The following is a 15645-nucleotide window of genomic DNA, read 5'->3' as shown; positions in this document are numbered from 1 at the left end:
GAATGAACTCGACTTCGTGCCGAGGACCCGGACACAGCTCTCGCTTTGGACGTATAGGGATTGGATCACCCTAAGAAGGGACCCCCTCACCCCGTACTCCCGCAGCACCTCCCACAGTCTCTCCCGGGGGACCCGGTCATACGCCTTCTCCAGATCCACAAAACACATGTAGCATACATGGGCATACTCCCAGGCCCCCTACAGGATCCTTGCGAGAGTAAAGATCTGGTCCGTTGTTCCACGGCCAGGACGAAAACCGCATTGTTCTTCTTCAATCCGAGGTTCGACAATCGGCCGAACCCTCCTCTCCAGCACCTTGGAGTAAACTTTACCAGGGAGGTTAAGAAGTGTGATACCCCTGTAGTTGGCACACACTCTCTGATCCCCCTTTTTGAAGAGGGGAACCACTACCCAGTTCTGCCACTCCTTAGGCACTGTCCCATATTTCCACGCAATGTTGAAGAGGCGTGTCATCCATGACACCCCTTCCACATCCAAAGCTTTCAGCATTTCTGGTCGGATCTCATCAATCCCCAGGGCTTTGCCACTGCGGAGTTGTTTGACTACCTCAGTGACCTCCCCCAGGGAAATAGAATCTGATCCCCATCGGCCTCCTGCTCTGCCTCTAGCATAGAGAGTGTTTTGGGATTTAGGAGTTCTTCAAAGTGTTCCTTCCACCGCTCAATAACCTCTTCGGTTGAGGTCAACAGCGTCCCATCTTTGCTGTATACAGCTTGGATGGTTCTCCGTTTCCCCCTCCTAAGGTGGCGGACTGTTTTCCAGAAGCACTTTGGTGCGGACCGAAAGTCCTTCTCCATGGCTTCTCCGAACTTTTCCCACACCCACTGCTTTGCCTCCCTCACGGCCGAGGCCGCAGCCCTTCGGGCCTGTCGGTACCTTGATCCAACTGGTAACCCCACCTCCCTCACCAGTTCCGGCTCCTTCTCTCCCAGTGAGGTGACATTCCACGTCCCCAGAGCTAGATTTTGCTGCCCGGGTCTGGTCCGTCGAGGCCCACGGCCTTCACTGCCACACATATGGCAGCGCACCCGACTCCTGCGGTTTCTCCAATGGGTGGTGGGCCCAAGGGATGTAGAGGGGGGTTTCACGTCGCTTCTTCGGGCTGTGCCCGGCCGGGCTCCGTGACAAGCCCGGCCACCAGGCGCTCGCCGACGAGCCCTCCATCTGGGCCTGGCTCCAGACAGGGGCCGCGGGCTTCCTCCGGGCAGGGTAACTCCTCCTCTTTCCGTTTTTTCCATAGAGTCTTTGTGAACCATTCTTAGTCTGGCCCCTCACATGAGACCACTTTGCCTTGGGAGACCCTACCAGGAGCACATGGCTCCAGACAACACAGCCCTCAGGATCATAAGGGCACACAAACCTCTCCACCACGATAAGGTGCTGGTTCCCGGAGAGGCATCGATGTAAGCCCCACCAGATCCACTTGTAGTTTAGAATATTATTTTCAAAACTACATAATTAAAGCATAAGCTTAATATGCTTAATTATGGAAACCACCGTTACATGGTTGAATGCATATATGCTAAGTTGGACTGGTGGTAGCTGTTGTCCACCAGAGGGAGCCATAATAAATCGTTTCAGGACTGGAAGTTTAATGTCGGTGAAAGTGGTTCATTATTTTAACCTAGGGTGACCAGAAGTCCCGAAAAATTCGGGACAATCCCGAAATCTAAGCTGTTGTCCCGAATCCCGAATCAGCCCTGATTGGCCCGAAAATTATACTACAGCAAAAAAATGAGTAGTTATTGTCTGATAAAACATTAAAAACTGTCCGTGGAGGTTGAGTCGTGAAGAGAGCGCAAGTTGCAGCAGCCGAGAGCTCAGTGAATTAATGTGCAGCCAGTCGTAAAGGAGTGATTGATTTGTCGTGGCACACAGAAAAAATACACAGAAAACAATGAAAAAAATACTTTGGCAAAGAACAATGACTACATATTAGACTACAGGACCCCCCATTTCATCTCATCTGGTCACGCTATTTTAACCTGTAATAAAAACATTTAACTGCAACATTTTGCATAGAAAACTTAACTGCGACAGTAATGTAGAATTAAGTAACTTAGATTACTGTTGCATTACATTTATATCTTGAAAATAAGAGATATTTTATTAACGTACTGTCTACTTCAGATTTGACCTCTATGATCGCCATTATATTTTTAATGGTTATTATGCCTAAACTATGTTGTATTTGTGAAATTACACTGTGCAACGTAGTGCAATGTCAAAAGAGCAAATATGTAATACGTTTTAAACAGGCACCTGCGAGGCCTAAACATGCACCTACACCTACAACAACCGTGCGATGACAGTAGGTATTGCTGTTTCTTAATGAACAACCAAAACCGTAACTTGCACCATCTGATGACGGAAAATATGCCGAAGAAAAAGAAAGGGTGACTGCATCTTTTTATTAAATGTGCAATTCCCATTTGCGATACACAGCTGGATTTATTTGCACATTTGAGTAACGTTACTCATCACGGCAATTACATTGTTTGCCACACACCATTAGCCATGCATGTCAAATCAATTAGCCCTACGTTGCAAAATTCAACCATCTATTCTAGGCTAACATGTTATTTCTCTGAGGTCTGTCTAATGTCATGCAAATGTTTATTATACAGTAAAGTGTCTACTGAATAATAAAAGATAAATGTTTTACTTAGGCCAGTCTTTGGTTCAATCAATTGTCATAATTATTTTCAATAGAAACTGATGATTGTTGATGCTATCACCGAAAAGTAATTACAGTGATAAATTTACAATACGGTTCCATGCCATCATTAATGAAAAACTAGTTAAGTCAAGTCACATATAGCGCTTTTTACAATACGGATGGTTTCAAAGCAGCTTACAGTGAAAATAGTAAAGTCAAAGGACACATATTGTTTTGACTTTACAGCAACTCTATAAAAAGTTATTGTCTAAGTAAAGTTAGTTTGATTTTTTCTACACAGGAGCAAATGAGTAGCGCAAACATGAACACTCTAGTAACTATTATTTATTAACCAAAAACTCTGATTACCGAATTAGTAAGTTATAGGACTTAGTTGGCTTAGTAGTGCACTGTTATTTAATCAGTAACGTTAACTACAATTTTTTTCACTCCTCCCTGAAGACTACTTATAACTGTACAGGTTCAAAATAATGCGTGTAATGTTTAATGTATAATTAATTCTAAAGTGAAAATAATAATGAATCAAATATTCCAAAAATACTAATTATTTTGAACATTACTTTAAAGTGAAAAGCATGAGAATTCTTAAATACTTACTTAAGTAATTTAAACTTTTGAGGTTTTTGTGATGTTTTCTCTTTAGAATACAGATTATACATACAGTCATTACAAAGGGAGTTACCTTAGTCTTAAATGTACAATAGTTATGCATTATGCATAAAACACAAGTATTATGAAACTGTTTATTAATTTTTAATAGGTAAGTAATAGATAAGTAATAAATAAGTATAGTACTTTTCTAATAGTGAACTACCTCATTCGACAAAGCAATATTAATTACAAATTGTTTTATTAATTCTTGTTAGTTAATAGTAGTTACTTGAATGTCAACAGTGCGTTACTCATTTGTTCCTGTGTATTTATATATTAATGACGGAACAGTATTCCAGTATTATATATATATATATATATATATGCTGTCATCCTAATGTCTTCCTCTTTTGATTTTATACAGAGTGCACTCATTCAAGTTATTTGGGGTGAGTAATTCAATCATTAACTATCCATCTGTGAATTTGAACTTAGTGCAATAACTATGTCTAACTATGTCATTTATTTGTATTAATGCATTATTTCCCCAATAGAACAAAACCATACATATAGTAGACAATGAAATTGTGGAGACAGTTGAAGTCCTGAAAAAGAATCTCGGCAACTATGATGATAATATTACAAATAAAGACGGCTTCTGGGGACAAGTGTGCATTGCACTTGCCATTGCAAACACTAAAAACAATCGCTATCGACTGTGAAATGTATTTCATAAGGTGCGCATTTCTTTGTTTCATTGGCTGTCTGTCAAAACTTGATGCCTGTCTACAAAGTATTAAAATTTACACACACAAACACACATACACACACACTCACACACACACAAATATATATCTATATATATATATATCACATCTTGCTAATGATAGACAATAATAAAGGTTGTTATATTGAGTTACTCAAAGACAGATGCAGGCATGTCATATTTTTACAAGGTACAATATATATATTTTTGCATAGACGCAGTCAAAACAAAACCTATACATCCCCTTATTTAAACTTTTCGAAATGTTTCTTTTATGATTTTCTGAATGTGTAAACAAAACATCTAATATTTGAGTTTGGGGGGCTCTTATTTTGTAATTCAACATCAGAATGTCCTGAAACATTGTAGTTCACACCTTGAGAAGGTGTCCTCCCCACCTGAGGTGAAATTGGTCTGTGGAAACTAGGACTTTTATTTTTATGATTTTCTGAATGTGTAAACAAAACATCTAATATTCCAGTTTGGGGGGCTCTTATTTTGGAATTCAACATCAGAATGTCCTGAAACATTGTAGTTCACACCTTGAGAAGGTGTCCTCCCCACCTGAGGTGAAATTGGTCTGTGGAAGCTAGGACTTTTATTTTTATGATTTTCTGAATGTGTAAACAAAACATCTAATATTCCAGTTTGGGGGGCTCTTATTTTGGAATTCAACATCAGAATGTCCTGAAACATTGTAGTTCACACCTTGAGAAGGTGTCCTCCCCACCTGAGGTGAAATTGGTCTGTGGAAACTAGGACTTTTATTTTTAAGATTTTCTGAATGTGTAAACAAAACATCTAATATTCCAGTTTGGGGGGCTCTTATTTTGGAATTCAACATCAGAATGTCCTGAAACATTGTAGTTCACACCTTGAGAAGGTGTCCTCCCCACCTGAGGTGAAATTGGTCTGTGGAAGCTAGGACTTTTATTTTTATGATTTTCTGAATGTGTAAACAAAACATCTAATATTCGAGTTTGGGGGCTCTTATTTTGGAATTCAACATCAGAATGTCCTGAAACATTGTAGTTCACACCTTGAGAAGGTGTCCTCCCCACCTGAGGTGAAATTGGTCTGTGGAAACTAGGACTTTTATTTTTATAATTTTCTGAATGTGTAAACAAAACATCTAATATTCGAGTTTGGGGGGCTCTTATTTTGGAATTCATCATCAGAATGTCCTGAAACATTGTAGTTCACACCTTGAGAAGGTGTCCTCCCCACCTGAGGTGAAATTGGTCTGTGGAAACTAGGACTTTTATTTTTATGATTTTCTGAATGTATGGACAAAAAGGTAATATATGAGTTTTGGGGGGCTCTTATTTTGGAATTCAACATCAGAATGTCCTGAAACATTGTAGTTCACACCTTGAGAAGGTGTCCTCCCCACCTGAGGTGAAATTGGTCTGTGGAAACTAGGACTTTTATTTTTATGATTTTCTGAATGTGTAAACAAAACATCTAATATTCCAGTTTGGGGGGCTCTTATTTTGGAATTCAACATCAGAATGTCCTGAAACATTGTAGTTCACACCTTGAGAAGGTGTACTCCCCATCTGAGGTGAAATTGGTCTGTGGAAGCTAGGACTTTTATTTTTATGATTTTCTGAATGTATGGACAAAAAAGGTAATATATGAGTTTTGGGGGGGCTCTTATTTTGGAAGACAACATCAGAATGTCCTGAAACATTGTAGTTCACACCTTGAGAAGGTGTCCTCTCCACCTGAGGTGAAATTGGTCTGTGGAAACTAGGACTTTTATTTTTATGATTTTCTGAATGTGTAAACAAAACATCTAATATTCGAGTTTGGGGGGCTCTTATTTTGGAATTCAACATCAGAATGTCCTGAAACATTGTAGTTCACACCTTGAGAAGGTGTCCTCCCCACCTGAGGTGAAATTGGTCTGTGGAAGCTAGGACTTTTATTTTTATGATTTTCTGAATGTGTAAACAAAACATCTAATATTCGAGTTTGGGGGCTCTTATTTTGGAATTCAACATCAGAATGTCCTGAAACATTGCAGTTCACACCTTGAGAAGGTGTCCTCCCCACCTGAGGTGAAATTGGTCTGTGGAAACTAGGACTTTTATTTTTATAATTTTCTGAATGTGTAAACAAAACATCTAATATTCGAGTTTGGGGGGCTCTTATTTTGGAATTCAACATCAGAATGTCCTGAAACATTGTAGTTCACACCTTGAGAAGGTGTCCTCCCCACCTGAGGTGAAATTGATCTGTGGAAACTAGGACTTTTATTTTTATGATTTTCTGAATGTATGGACAAAAAAGGTAATATATGAGTTTTGGGGGGGGCTCTTATTTTGGAATTCAACATCAGAATGTCCTGAAACATTGTAGTTCACACCTTGAGAAGGTGTCCTCCCCACCTGAGGTGAAATTGGTCTGTGGAAACTAGGACTTTTATTTTTATGATTTTCTGAATGTGTAAACAAAACATCTAATATTCGAGTTTGGGGGCTCTTATTTTGGAATTCAACATCAGAATGTCCTGAAACATTGTAGTTCACACCTTGAGAAGGTGTCCTCCCCATCTGAGGTGAAATTGGTCTGTGGAAGCTAGGACTTTTATTTTTATGATTTTCTGAATGTATGGACAAAAAAGGTAATATATGAGTTTTGGGGGGGCTCTTATTTTGGAAGACAACATCAGAATGTCCTGAAACATTGTAGTTCACACCTTGAGAAGGTGTCCTCTCCATCTGAGGTGAAATTGGTCTGTGGAAGCTAGGACTTTTATTTTTATGATTTTCTGAATGTGTAAACAAAACATCTAATATTCGAGTTTGGGGGGCTCTTATTTTGGAATTCAACAACAGAATGTCCTGAAACATTTTAGTTCACACCTTGAGAAGGTGTTCTCCCCACCTGAGGTGAAATTGGTCTGTGGAAACTAGGACTTTTATTTTTATGATTTTCTGAATGTGTAAACAAAACATCTAATATTCGAGTTTGGGGAGCTCTTATTTTGGAATTCAACATCAGAATGTCCTGAAACATTGTAGTTCACACCTTGAGAAAGTGTCCTCCCCACCTGAGGTGAAATTGGTCTGTGGAAACTAGGACTTTTATTTTTATGATTTTCTGAATGTGTAAACAAAACATCTAATATTCGAGATTGGGGGGCTCTTATTTTGGAATTCAACATCAGAATGTCCTGAAACATTGTAGTTCACACCTTGAGAATGTGTCCTCCCCATCTGAGGTGAAATTGGTCTGTGGAAACTAGGACTTTTATTTTTATGATTTTCTGAATGTATGGACAAAAAAGGTAATATATGAGTTTTGGGGGGCTCTTATTTTGGAATTCAACATCAGAATGTCCTGAAACATTGCAGTTCACACCTTGAGAAGGTGTCCTCCCCATCTGAGGTGAAATTGGTCTGTGGAAGCTAGGACTTTTATTTTTATGATTTTCTGAATGTATGGACAAAAAAGGTAATATATGAGTTTTGGGGGGGGGGTTCTTATTTTGGACTTCAATATATCGTGCAGTGACAGGTTGTGAGGTGTGCTAAAATCTTTCTTTCTTTCGTTCTGTCTTCCTTTCTTTCTGACAGACAGACAGACAGAATAAATGAATGCATGTGAAATTGCCTTAGCAGGAATTAACTTGTTTTAGTTCTGACGGTCATACCGCAATAACCAGTGTATACGCGCACCACGAAATATAGGTGCGGCTAGTTTGACCGCTCATTTCGAAGTGGCGGCTGGCTTGACCGCAGTGACACAAGGGGGTCAAACTAGTCCACCAAAAAGGTCAGATGACACATACAACATGAGAGACTGTATACAACAGGAGTCTGCAGCCCATATCATGTCACCAACTGTGCCCTTTTAAAACAACAAGAAAAAAGAAAAAAAAAAATACAAGACAGATTATAGTGTATTCGCTTAAGATTTGACAGTTTTCACACTCGATTTGTGAGAGCTGTGTCTACGTAAAGCCTATGTGAGCTTATAAAACAATGCAACACTTCCCTGAAAGCTTGTTATTAGTGCCATCATTCAATCAATTTGGATTTGCATACTTATCAGTTTGCTTTCTTGGTGGAAAACTCCCCCAGCTTTCCTTACTCTCAGAAGAAACTTTCCGGCTCGGCTAACAGGGTAGGGTCAAATTTGTTGGCCTCTGAATTAAGTAGCTTAAACGCGATCAATGGAACTAATTTGCACGAGGATCGTTACTTTATTAGAAGGAAATGAAACCATCAGTGAGCGTCTGTCTGTCGACCTGAGGGGCAGTGAGTCATTTGATGGCTTTCAGCTTGAGAGTTGTGAATGACTTCAAAGACACCCGGACAGGTGGTAGAAATGTAAAAGAGTTTTCGGAAATACATTGACTGAGGGGAAATCTCACAGACTGAAATTGAGCTTTGAAAAACTCATGAAAAACTCAATGACAGATTAAGTCTGACAAATCTCTCTCAATTTGACATATATCCTTATAGAGCTATTGGAAAATACAGTCAAAATACAGCAGAATTTCCCCAAGTGCTCAAATGCAAAATGTTATTTGTGATAATCTATTGACCTCTATTCGAACCAAAGGGCCTATATAAAAGACACTCAAAACATTTGTCTAAAGCCTCACCTCAACAGTTCCTTGGAAGCTTAAAGATAAGTAATTGCTTCTAAATCTGACCACATTTCAAATACATTTGGAAAATCACACTAAAATATACTTTCCCCCCAAAAATACCATGACATATTACCATGAAAAGACTGTAATGATCTAACACCCTCAAGTGAACAGGTCAAAAAGTTTGAAATGTTAAAATTAAGAGAAATAAGCAGTGCCATATTAGCAACATTTCGGTCACTCTGTGTAACAGCAGTTCTTGGTTAAATAATTAAAAGTGCACTCAGTAACTTTATGCTAGTGTCATCTTGGAATTACAGTGACACCTAATGGTTTGGAAACAACATCATTCAAAATCAATAGTTTTCAGTTAAAGATGTCATTGTAGAAATGTACTATTCACAATCAGCCATGATTAACTTAATCCAAGAGTTAAAGTGTCCAACAACAAAACAGTTATGGAGATTAAGCAAGTAGAATTCAGCTGGTCATGTGATTCTAAAATGGCAGCCTCCATGAGGGCGCCCCTGTCCCATATAGAATAAAACCACTTGTATGAGGTTACTGATATGAATAGATTTTATAAATATGTTTCAAAATTACAATGAATTTCTATAGGAGTAAAACTTTTTAATTGGGGAAAAAAAATAGTACACTTTAAGTCTAGTGTAAAATGTCATTAAGTTTTATTACATTTTAACATACAGTAATTTTAATTTTAAGTGATTTAACCAAATGGATGCTTTATATAGTTAATACTGATAACACCTTTTATTCTACTTGAAAACTATTTATAAAATGTTATATCTAGATCTTATTTGTAATAAAATCAACATAATAATGTTTTGCAGATAAATAACCCCTTTCGGTAGCACAACACTGTATAAGATGATATGTGTAATATGGTATTATGTGATCAATGATTCTGAATCACTGATATACATCAATATAATTTCCTCAACTATCCCTTGGCCAGACAAGATCTGTTGTTTGATATGTCTCAAAAAAGAAAAAAAATTGGAAGTAACCCGCCCTAAACTGCACTGATCTTATAAACTGCGAGATGACATCACCACAAGGCAGAAATATGCAATTTCCACACCATATGATCAAAAACAATTCCAGCTCCCACTAGTCTCTGAATATACAGTACTCATCCTCATATCTCTGTTTGATTTACTAATTTAGCCTGAGGTTAATTCTGATTGGTTAGTCAGCAGCACCCAACGTAAGAGCACATCAGAGTGATGTGACTTGCAATTATTAAGTGATTAAGTCATTATTTCAACTCACAGGTCTCAGACGAAAACTTGTCAAAAGATACATTTTAGTGAAAAGAGAGACTAAGCCACAACAATGTTAAAGAAGAGCCACTCAAGACTTGCAAGGCTCAGGCACATTAACAATTACCTGAATTTTTCAGACATTCCAAACCAGCAATAAGCAAGATAAAAAAAACTACTTTCATACCTCGGTCAGGTGAGGAGTAGGGTTAAAGCCACACATGTTGCAGACTTGGGTGTGGCACTGGGTGCAGTGGTTGTAATTTGGAGGCTTAACTGGATCTCCCAAGTTCAGCTCAGTCTTACAGAGTGGGCAACACACTTTGGGCTTTGGAGCAGCATCTTGCCTTGGTGGACCGGGCTGGGCTGCAAGTTTAACACCCCCTGCTGGACCAGGTCCAGTGGGTCCCTGTTGTTTCTGTGGTGGCTTGGGGGATGAAGGTTGGTGGGCTGGCGGTGCGGTTTGCACGGGATCTACAGATATCAAACTACTAGCCTGGTTCAAGAGTGAAGCACCAAAACCAAAGAGTTTCCCAAAGGGTTGTTCTGGTGGAGGAGGTTGACGGGATGGGGAGCTTCCAGCACTGCGGGTCTGGTCCTGCCACGGGGCCTGGGACTGGGCTCCAGGGCCCAAGCGAGAGAGGTCAGGCTGGGAAGGGGCTTTGGCCAAGCCTGGAAGAGGGATGGCACCTGGAGCAGGAGGTTTGCTTAGAGGGGTAGCTTGGGGAAGGGGCTGCTTCTTTGCTTCTGGGGGAGGCTGAGACTGGGGTTGAGGTTGGTGTTGGGGCTGGGACTGCGGGGCCACCATGGGTTGTGATTCAGGCTGGAGTTGAGGTTTGCTGGGCTGGGATGGCGAGTGGATCTGCTGCTGGCTCTTTGATCGTGGTGTCTCCATGTCAATCCCCAATGCCCTCTGCATTTGACAGTTCAGACACAACCACTCTTGCACCTGGGAGAGACAATGAACCATTTACTGACAATGTAATTACATCAGAAGAATGTTCATTAATTTCACATAATGAAGAGCATCGGTGTGCAAAATACAAAGACGATGAAGATCACAGGGAGGTCTAGAAGAAAAGAAAAGAAGAAAAGGAAGATGACTAGAGGACAAGGCACATAAGTGCAGGTGTCAGTAGGACTGGTAGAGTTTATAAGGAGTGTTGTTTGCGACTGAATTATTTTTGTAAATGTGCTCGCTTAGGCAAGCATTATCATTGTTCATGCTTGGAGTTAGGGATTTGAATAAACCCCTTACCCTAAAAACAGAAAATGAGACTCTTGCGAGACTTTCCCAGCTCAACAGTTCCCTTCTAGACATAACCCCAGAAAACTCTATCAACCAAATAGAGAACCACCTTACTGACCACAAAGCAGCACGTTGCCAAACCACCCTGAACATCCTAGAAATTTGGAGCCAAGTTTTGCATGCACAAGCACCACAAAAATCTAGGTGTATTATGTAATAGTTACTTATAGAAATAATTTTATAAATAGTAGTTGTAGTAGTAGAAGTAGTAATGACATACTGTAAGAGCACATTTGACCACTGAAATGAGAGCTGCACCAGAAGTGCTAACTACCTAGCTATAACAGCTTGCATGCTTACTTCACAATCTATGACAGAGAATATCATGACTATATTATGACAGAGATGTCTAATAGGATTCACTAATAGGATCAAAATGTGCAAGTGACATCTGGTCAGGATATTTGCCTTCATGAATGGATTATAATAGTCATTTGAGTTTGATGTTTAGTATATTAGCTTGTCGTGTGTCCATACAGTGATACGATATTTGAAACTGGCATGTTGAGATATGAAGGCTGACATGTAGGATTTAATATAACCAAACGACAAATCATATCATATGAAACTGTAATATCTGACAGCTAAACTGACACAATATGGCATCGGTTATTCTGGGAGAGTTTCCACTTACTGTTGTCAAAAGAAATGGGCAAATGTGTGTTCAACTGGCTTCTATTGAAGATTAAAGGCCCCTAATTGTGATTGCTGGTGATAAAAGTTACGTATAAGTTTGTAAATTTGTGCCAGAGGTAGAGTCAGAGGGCAAGTAATAATAATAATAATAATAAAAAAACAATACATAAACTTAGCCACTTTTTGTATTGTTTAATCAATGATATACTCATCAGCCACAACATGTCTTTGAATTATCTGCATTTCGAGCAAATATTGTTATGTGATTAACTGTAATTAATTTGATGAATTAATCAGCATATCATGTAATTAATTTGATTAAAAAGTTTAAGAGATTGAAAGCTCTATTTTTTACATTTTAAATAATTCTCAATATCTCTGCTTTCTAGCCATACTTTGCCTCTCTCCAGAAAAGTTGTGTATGTGCGTGTGGGAGATGTGTGTAAGTATGTGTCTCTCTAGTTATGATTAGATGGCTGGGTAACACTTTAGAATACTGTATCTTACTTAATGCATAACTAATAAGGAATTACTGCAGAACTAATAGGTAATTCTTCATTAACACTTAAGTCACTACTATTTACTACTAAGGAAGATGTGTTAACTAATCAGTATGTAATAGCATTTTATAGTTGTGTTAAGTAACAATTAGCTAATCAATAACTATTGAATTCAGTCATGCCTCCTGATGAACTACTTTTAATTATCTATTAATTTAGCTTCAGGAGAAATAACTATTGAGTAACTACTAATGAACAGTCGATTAATTACAATTACAATAATATCATAACAATTAGCCATTACAATATTCAGGATGTGACCCTTTCTTCTTCAATGGTCAATTGCTTTGTGAGTGTGGTCTGTAACCAGAAATCAACAACGGAATGGAACCCCATCCCCACTATAAGTGACTAGCTAACTTACCTCAGGTAGCTTTATGATTTATATACAGTATAGTGTGTGTGTCTCTTGTTTTCCTCAGCACATATCACATTACATTTGGGTAAATTATTCCTGTATGTAAGGCAATGACTGAGGGGAAGGGAACATGCAGGGAACCCCTGAGTAATTAATAAAGAATTACCACATAATTATGAAGGAATTACTTACAACCTGGAACAGTACTCTAAAGTGAAAATACAGGGAACCCCATTAATGAATGATTATCTGGTAATTCTGTATTAAATAATCATGGGTTCCCTGTATTTTCACTTTAGAATACTGTTCGCTGTAATGACTCATTTTGGGAGTGTAGTCATTCCACGAAATGCGTATTGCATTTCCATAGTAATAATAACATTAGAAGTAAGGAAGAAGAAAGGGCCAAAACCTGAATATTGTAATGGCTAATTGTTATGATATTATTGTAACTGTAATTAATCGACTGTTCATTAGTAGTTACTCAATAGTTATTTCTCCTGAAGCTGAATTAGTAGATAATTAAAAGTAGTTCATCAGGAGGCATGACTGAATTCAATAGTTATTGATTAGCTAATTGTTACTTAACACAACTATAAAATGCTATTACATACTGATTAGTTAACACATCTTCCTTAGTAGTTAATAGTAGTGACTTAAGTGTTAATGAAGAATTACTTATTAGTTCTGCAGTAATTCCTTATTAGTTATGCATTAAGTAATATACAGTATTCTAAAGTGTTACAGATGGCTGTCACATGGTTCAGATGTGAAAACAGATGTGTGCGTGTGTGGGCAAGTTTAAGGGGGCTTTCACACTTGGTTCGATTGCCTGTTCCGAACCCGAGTTCGATTGATCCCCCCTCCCCCCTGCCCCCGATGGACTGTGTTCACATTATATATTTGTATCCGAACCGCAGTACGCTTGCGTCATCAAGCTGCAGCTGGTGCGTAATCGTGTTGCTTGATAACCGCGAAATGAAAAGGCGTCAAAATTCAATGAATAGACTTGCTCGGTTCACATTTGTTCTTCTTTTTTTTAACCTTTGGTTTTGTTTTCAACATCAAGATACAGAAACACAGTTGCGTCTGTCTGCCGCAAAAATACTGAAATCGTTCAAAAGACAGCGGGCTGTCCGCCGAAGACAATTTTTGCGAAGGCAAGCAGAAATCATCTCTCTGCTTGCAGTGCGTGTGCGTCAATCCCGCTTTTCGTCAAGGTAAGTGCATACATGCACACACGCACGTCATCAATAGCGATTCACTTCCGCGGTTTGGTTCGATTGCGTTCATATCAGCAGCGAACCGTACTGGAGTTCACATGAACCGTACCCCAGACCACCTTTTTAAGCGGACCCGAGTACGGTTCGCGGGTGCGCACCCGAGTTCGGAAGACAGCGTTCACATCATCCAAACGAACCGAACTCTGACGTCATTCGAACCGGGGTGCGCACCAAAAGTGCTAGTGTGAAAGCCCCCTAAGTGGTTTATGAGGACTTTTTTTAGGATAGAAACTGGTAATTACAAGGGTATTACGCTATAAATGTGGTTTATGAGAAAACGTATGCTTAAAAAATACACTAAACAATGTTTTATTGAAAATGCAAAAATGCAGAAAGTTTTTTGTGAGGGTTAGGTTTAGGAGTAGGGTTAGAATATAGAATCTATAGTCTGTACGGAATAAAAATCATTATGTCTATTGAGAGGCCTCATAATGATAGCTGAACCAACGTGTGTGTGTGTGTGTGTGTGTGTGTGTGTGTGTGTGTGTGTGTGTGTGTGTGTGTGTGTGTGTGTGTGTGTGTGTGTGTGTGTCCGTTATTGAGCATCTTTACACCAGGTAAACACACTTCAACTGAAGTTCACTCTGAGAAGAATGGCCACATGTTATTGTACATGTTATTCTTATATATTTAATACTGTATATTGGCCATTGAAAAATCATATCAGTATAGAAAAAGCACCACTGTATTACAATTCAGTACCACCACAGATTTAACTTTTTGTAAGATCATATATCTAATAACAATTGAACACAACAGCATATATTTACATACACATGATTTTGAATTTCTCATTATCTGCATTACGGTAATCTTTTTTCAGTCTAAACCCATTTAAACACAACTAATAACAAATAGTGAAATTTAATGATTTAATGACTGTTCAAGAAATTACATTTGTGAGTAAATATTTTTGCTTGCATGCACTTCTGGGTTATGAAGAAAGATAATGACCAAATTCTTCATAGAACAGCCAGGCACGTCATAGGCAATCATTATTCTCATAATGATTAACTCCAAACTTTCTTGTGGGATTCAATTTAAGCATAGTAATTCATAAACTTTAATTTAATCAGAGTAAATATTTAAAAATGCCTGAAAAATTATTTCGACAGCTAGTTTGTCAATTTGTGAATTCAGCCAACTGTTTGAATATTGGTTCTTTGTTGTGATTTAGCATTTCAAAAGTACTTCAATTAAGGAAGAAAAGGATAGACTTCTACATTGTGGGAACCAAATGTCCCCACAAGGACAATAAAACCTAAAATCTGCTACACTAGCAGCTTGATACTACAGAATTAGGTTAAGGGGTAAATTAATAGATTTGGAGAATATAAAATATCATCAGCTGAGTATAAAAACAATAGAAGTCGATGGAAAGTCCCCATTTGAACAGCAAACATGTGTACATGTGTACGCACTTGACTAAACTAGTTTGGGGACAAAATTAACCCCAAAAGTGAGCTACAGTAAATCTGACAAAAACACATTTTGGTGATATCTGGTGGCATTCTCAATTGGAAAACGTATATTTATATTATATTACATTTAT

At 38.5% G+C, this 15645-nt stretch overlaps 1 protein-coding gene across 1 annotated transcript in view; it reads right to left on the bottom strand.

The window, feature by feature from the left end:
* Positions 1–15645, bottom strand: part of LOC127632455 (protein bassoon-like) — a 154315-nt gene that overhangs the window by 112754 nt on the left and 25916 nt on the right. The window contains exon 2 of the mRNA XM_052111035.1: positions 10135–10896. Coding sequence (XP_051966995.1) covers positions 10135–10896 — 762 coding nt within the window. The remainder of the gene's footprint in view (positions 1–10134; positions 10897–15645) is intronic.

Source organism: Xyrauchen texanus, chromosome 39, assembly GCF_025860055.1.
Source record: "Xyrauchen texanus isolate HMW12.3.18 chromosome 39, RBS_HiC_50CHRs, whole genome shotgun sequence".
NCBI lineage: Eukaryota > Metazoa > Chordata > Actinopteri > Cypriniformes > Catostomidae > Xyrauchen > Xyrauchen texanus.
The sequence above is the reverse complement of the archived record's forward strand: the minus strand, read 5'-3'. Positions and strand labels throughout refer to the sequence as shown.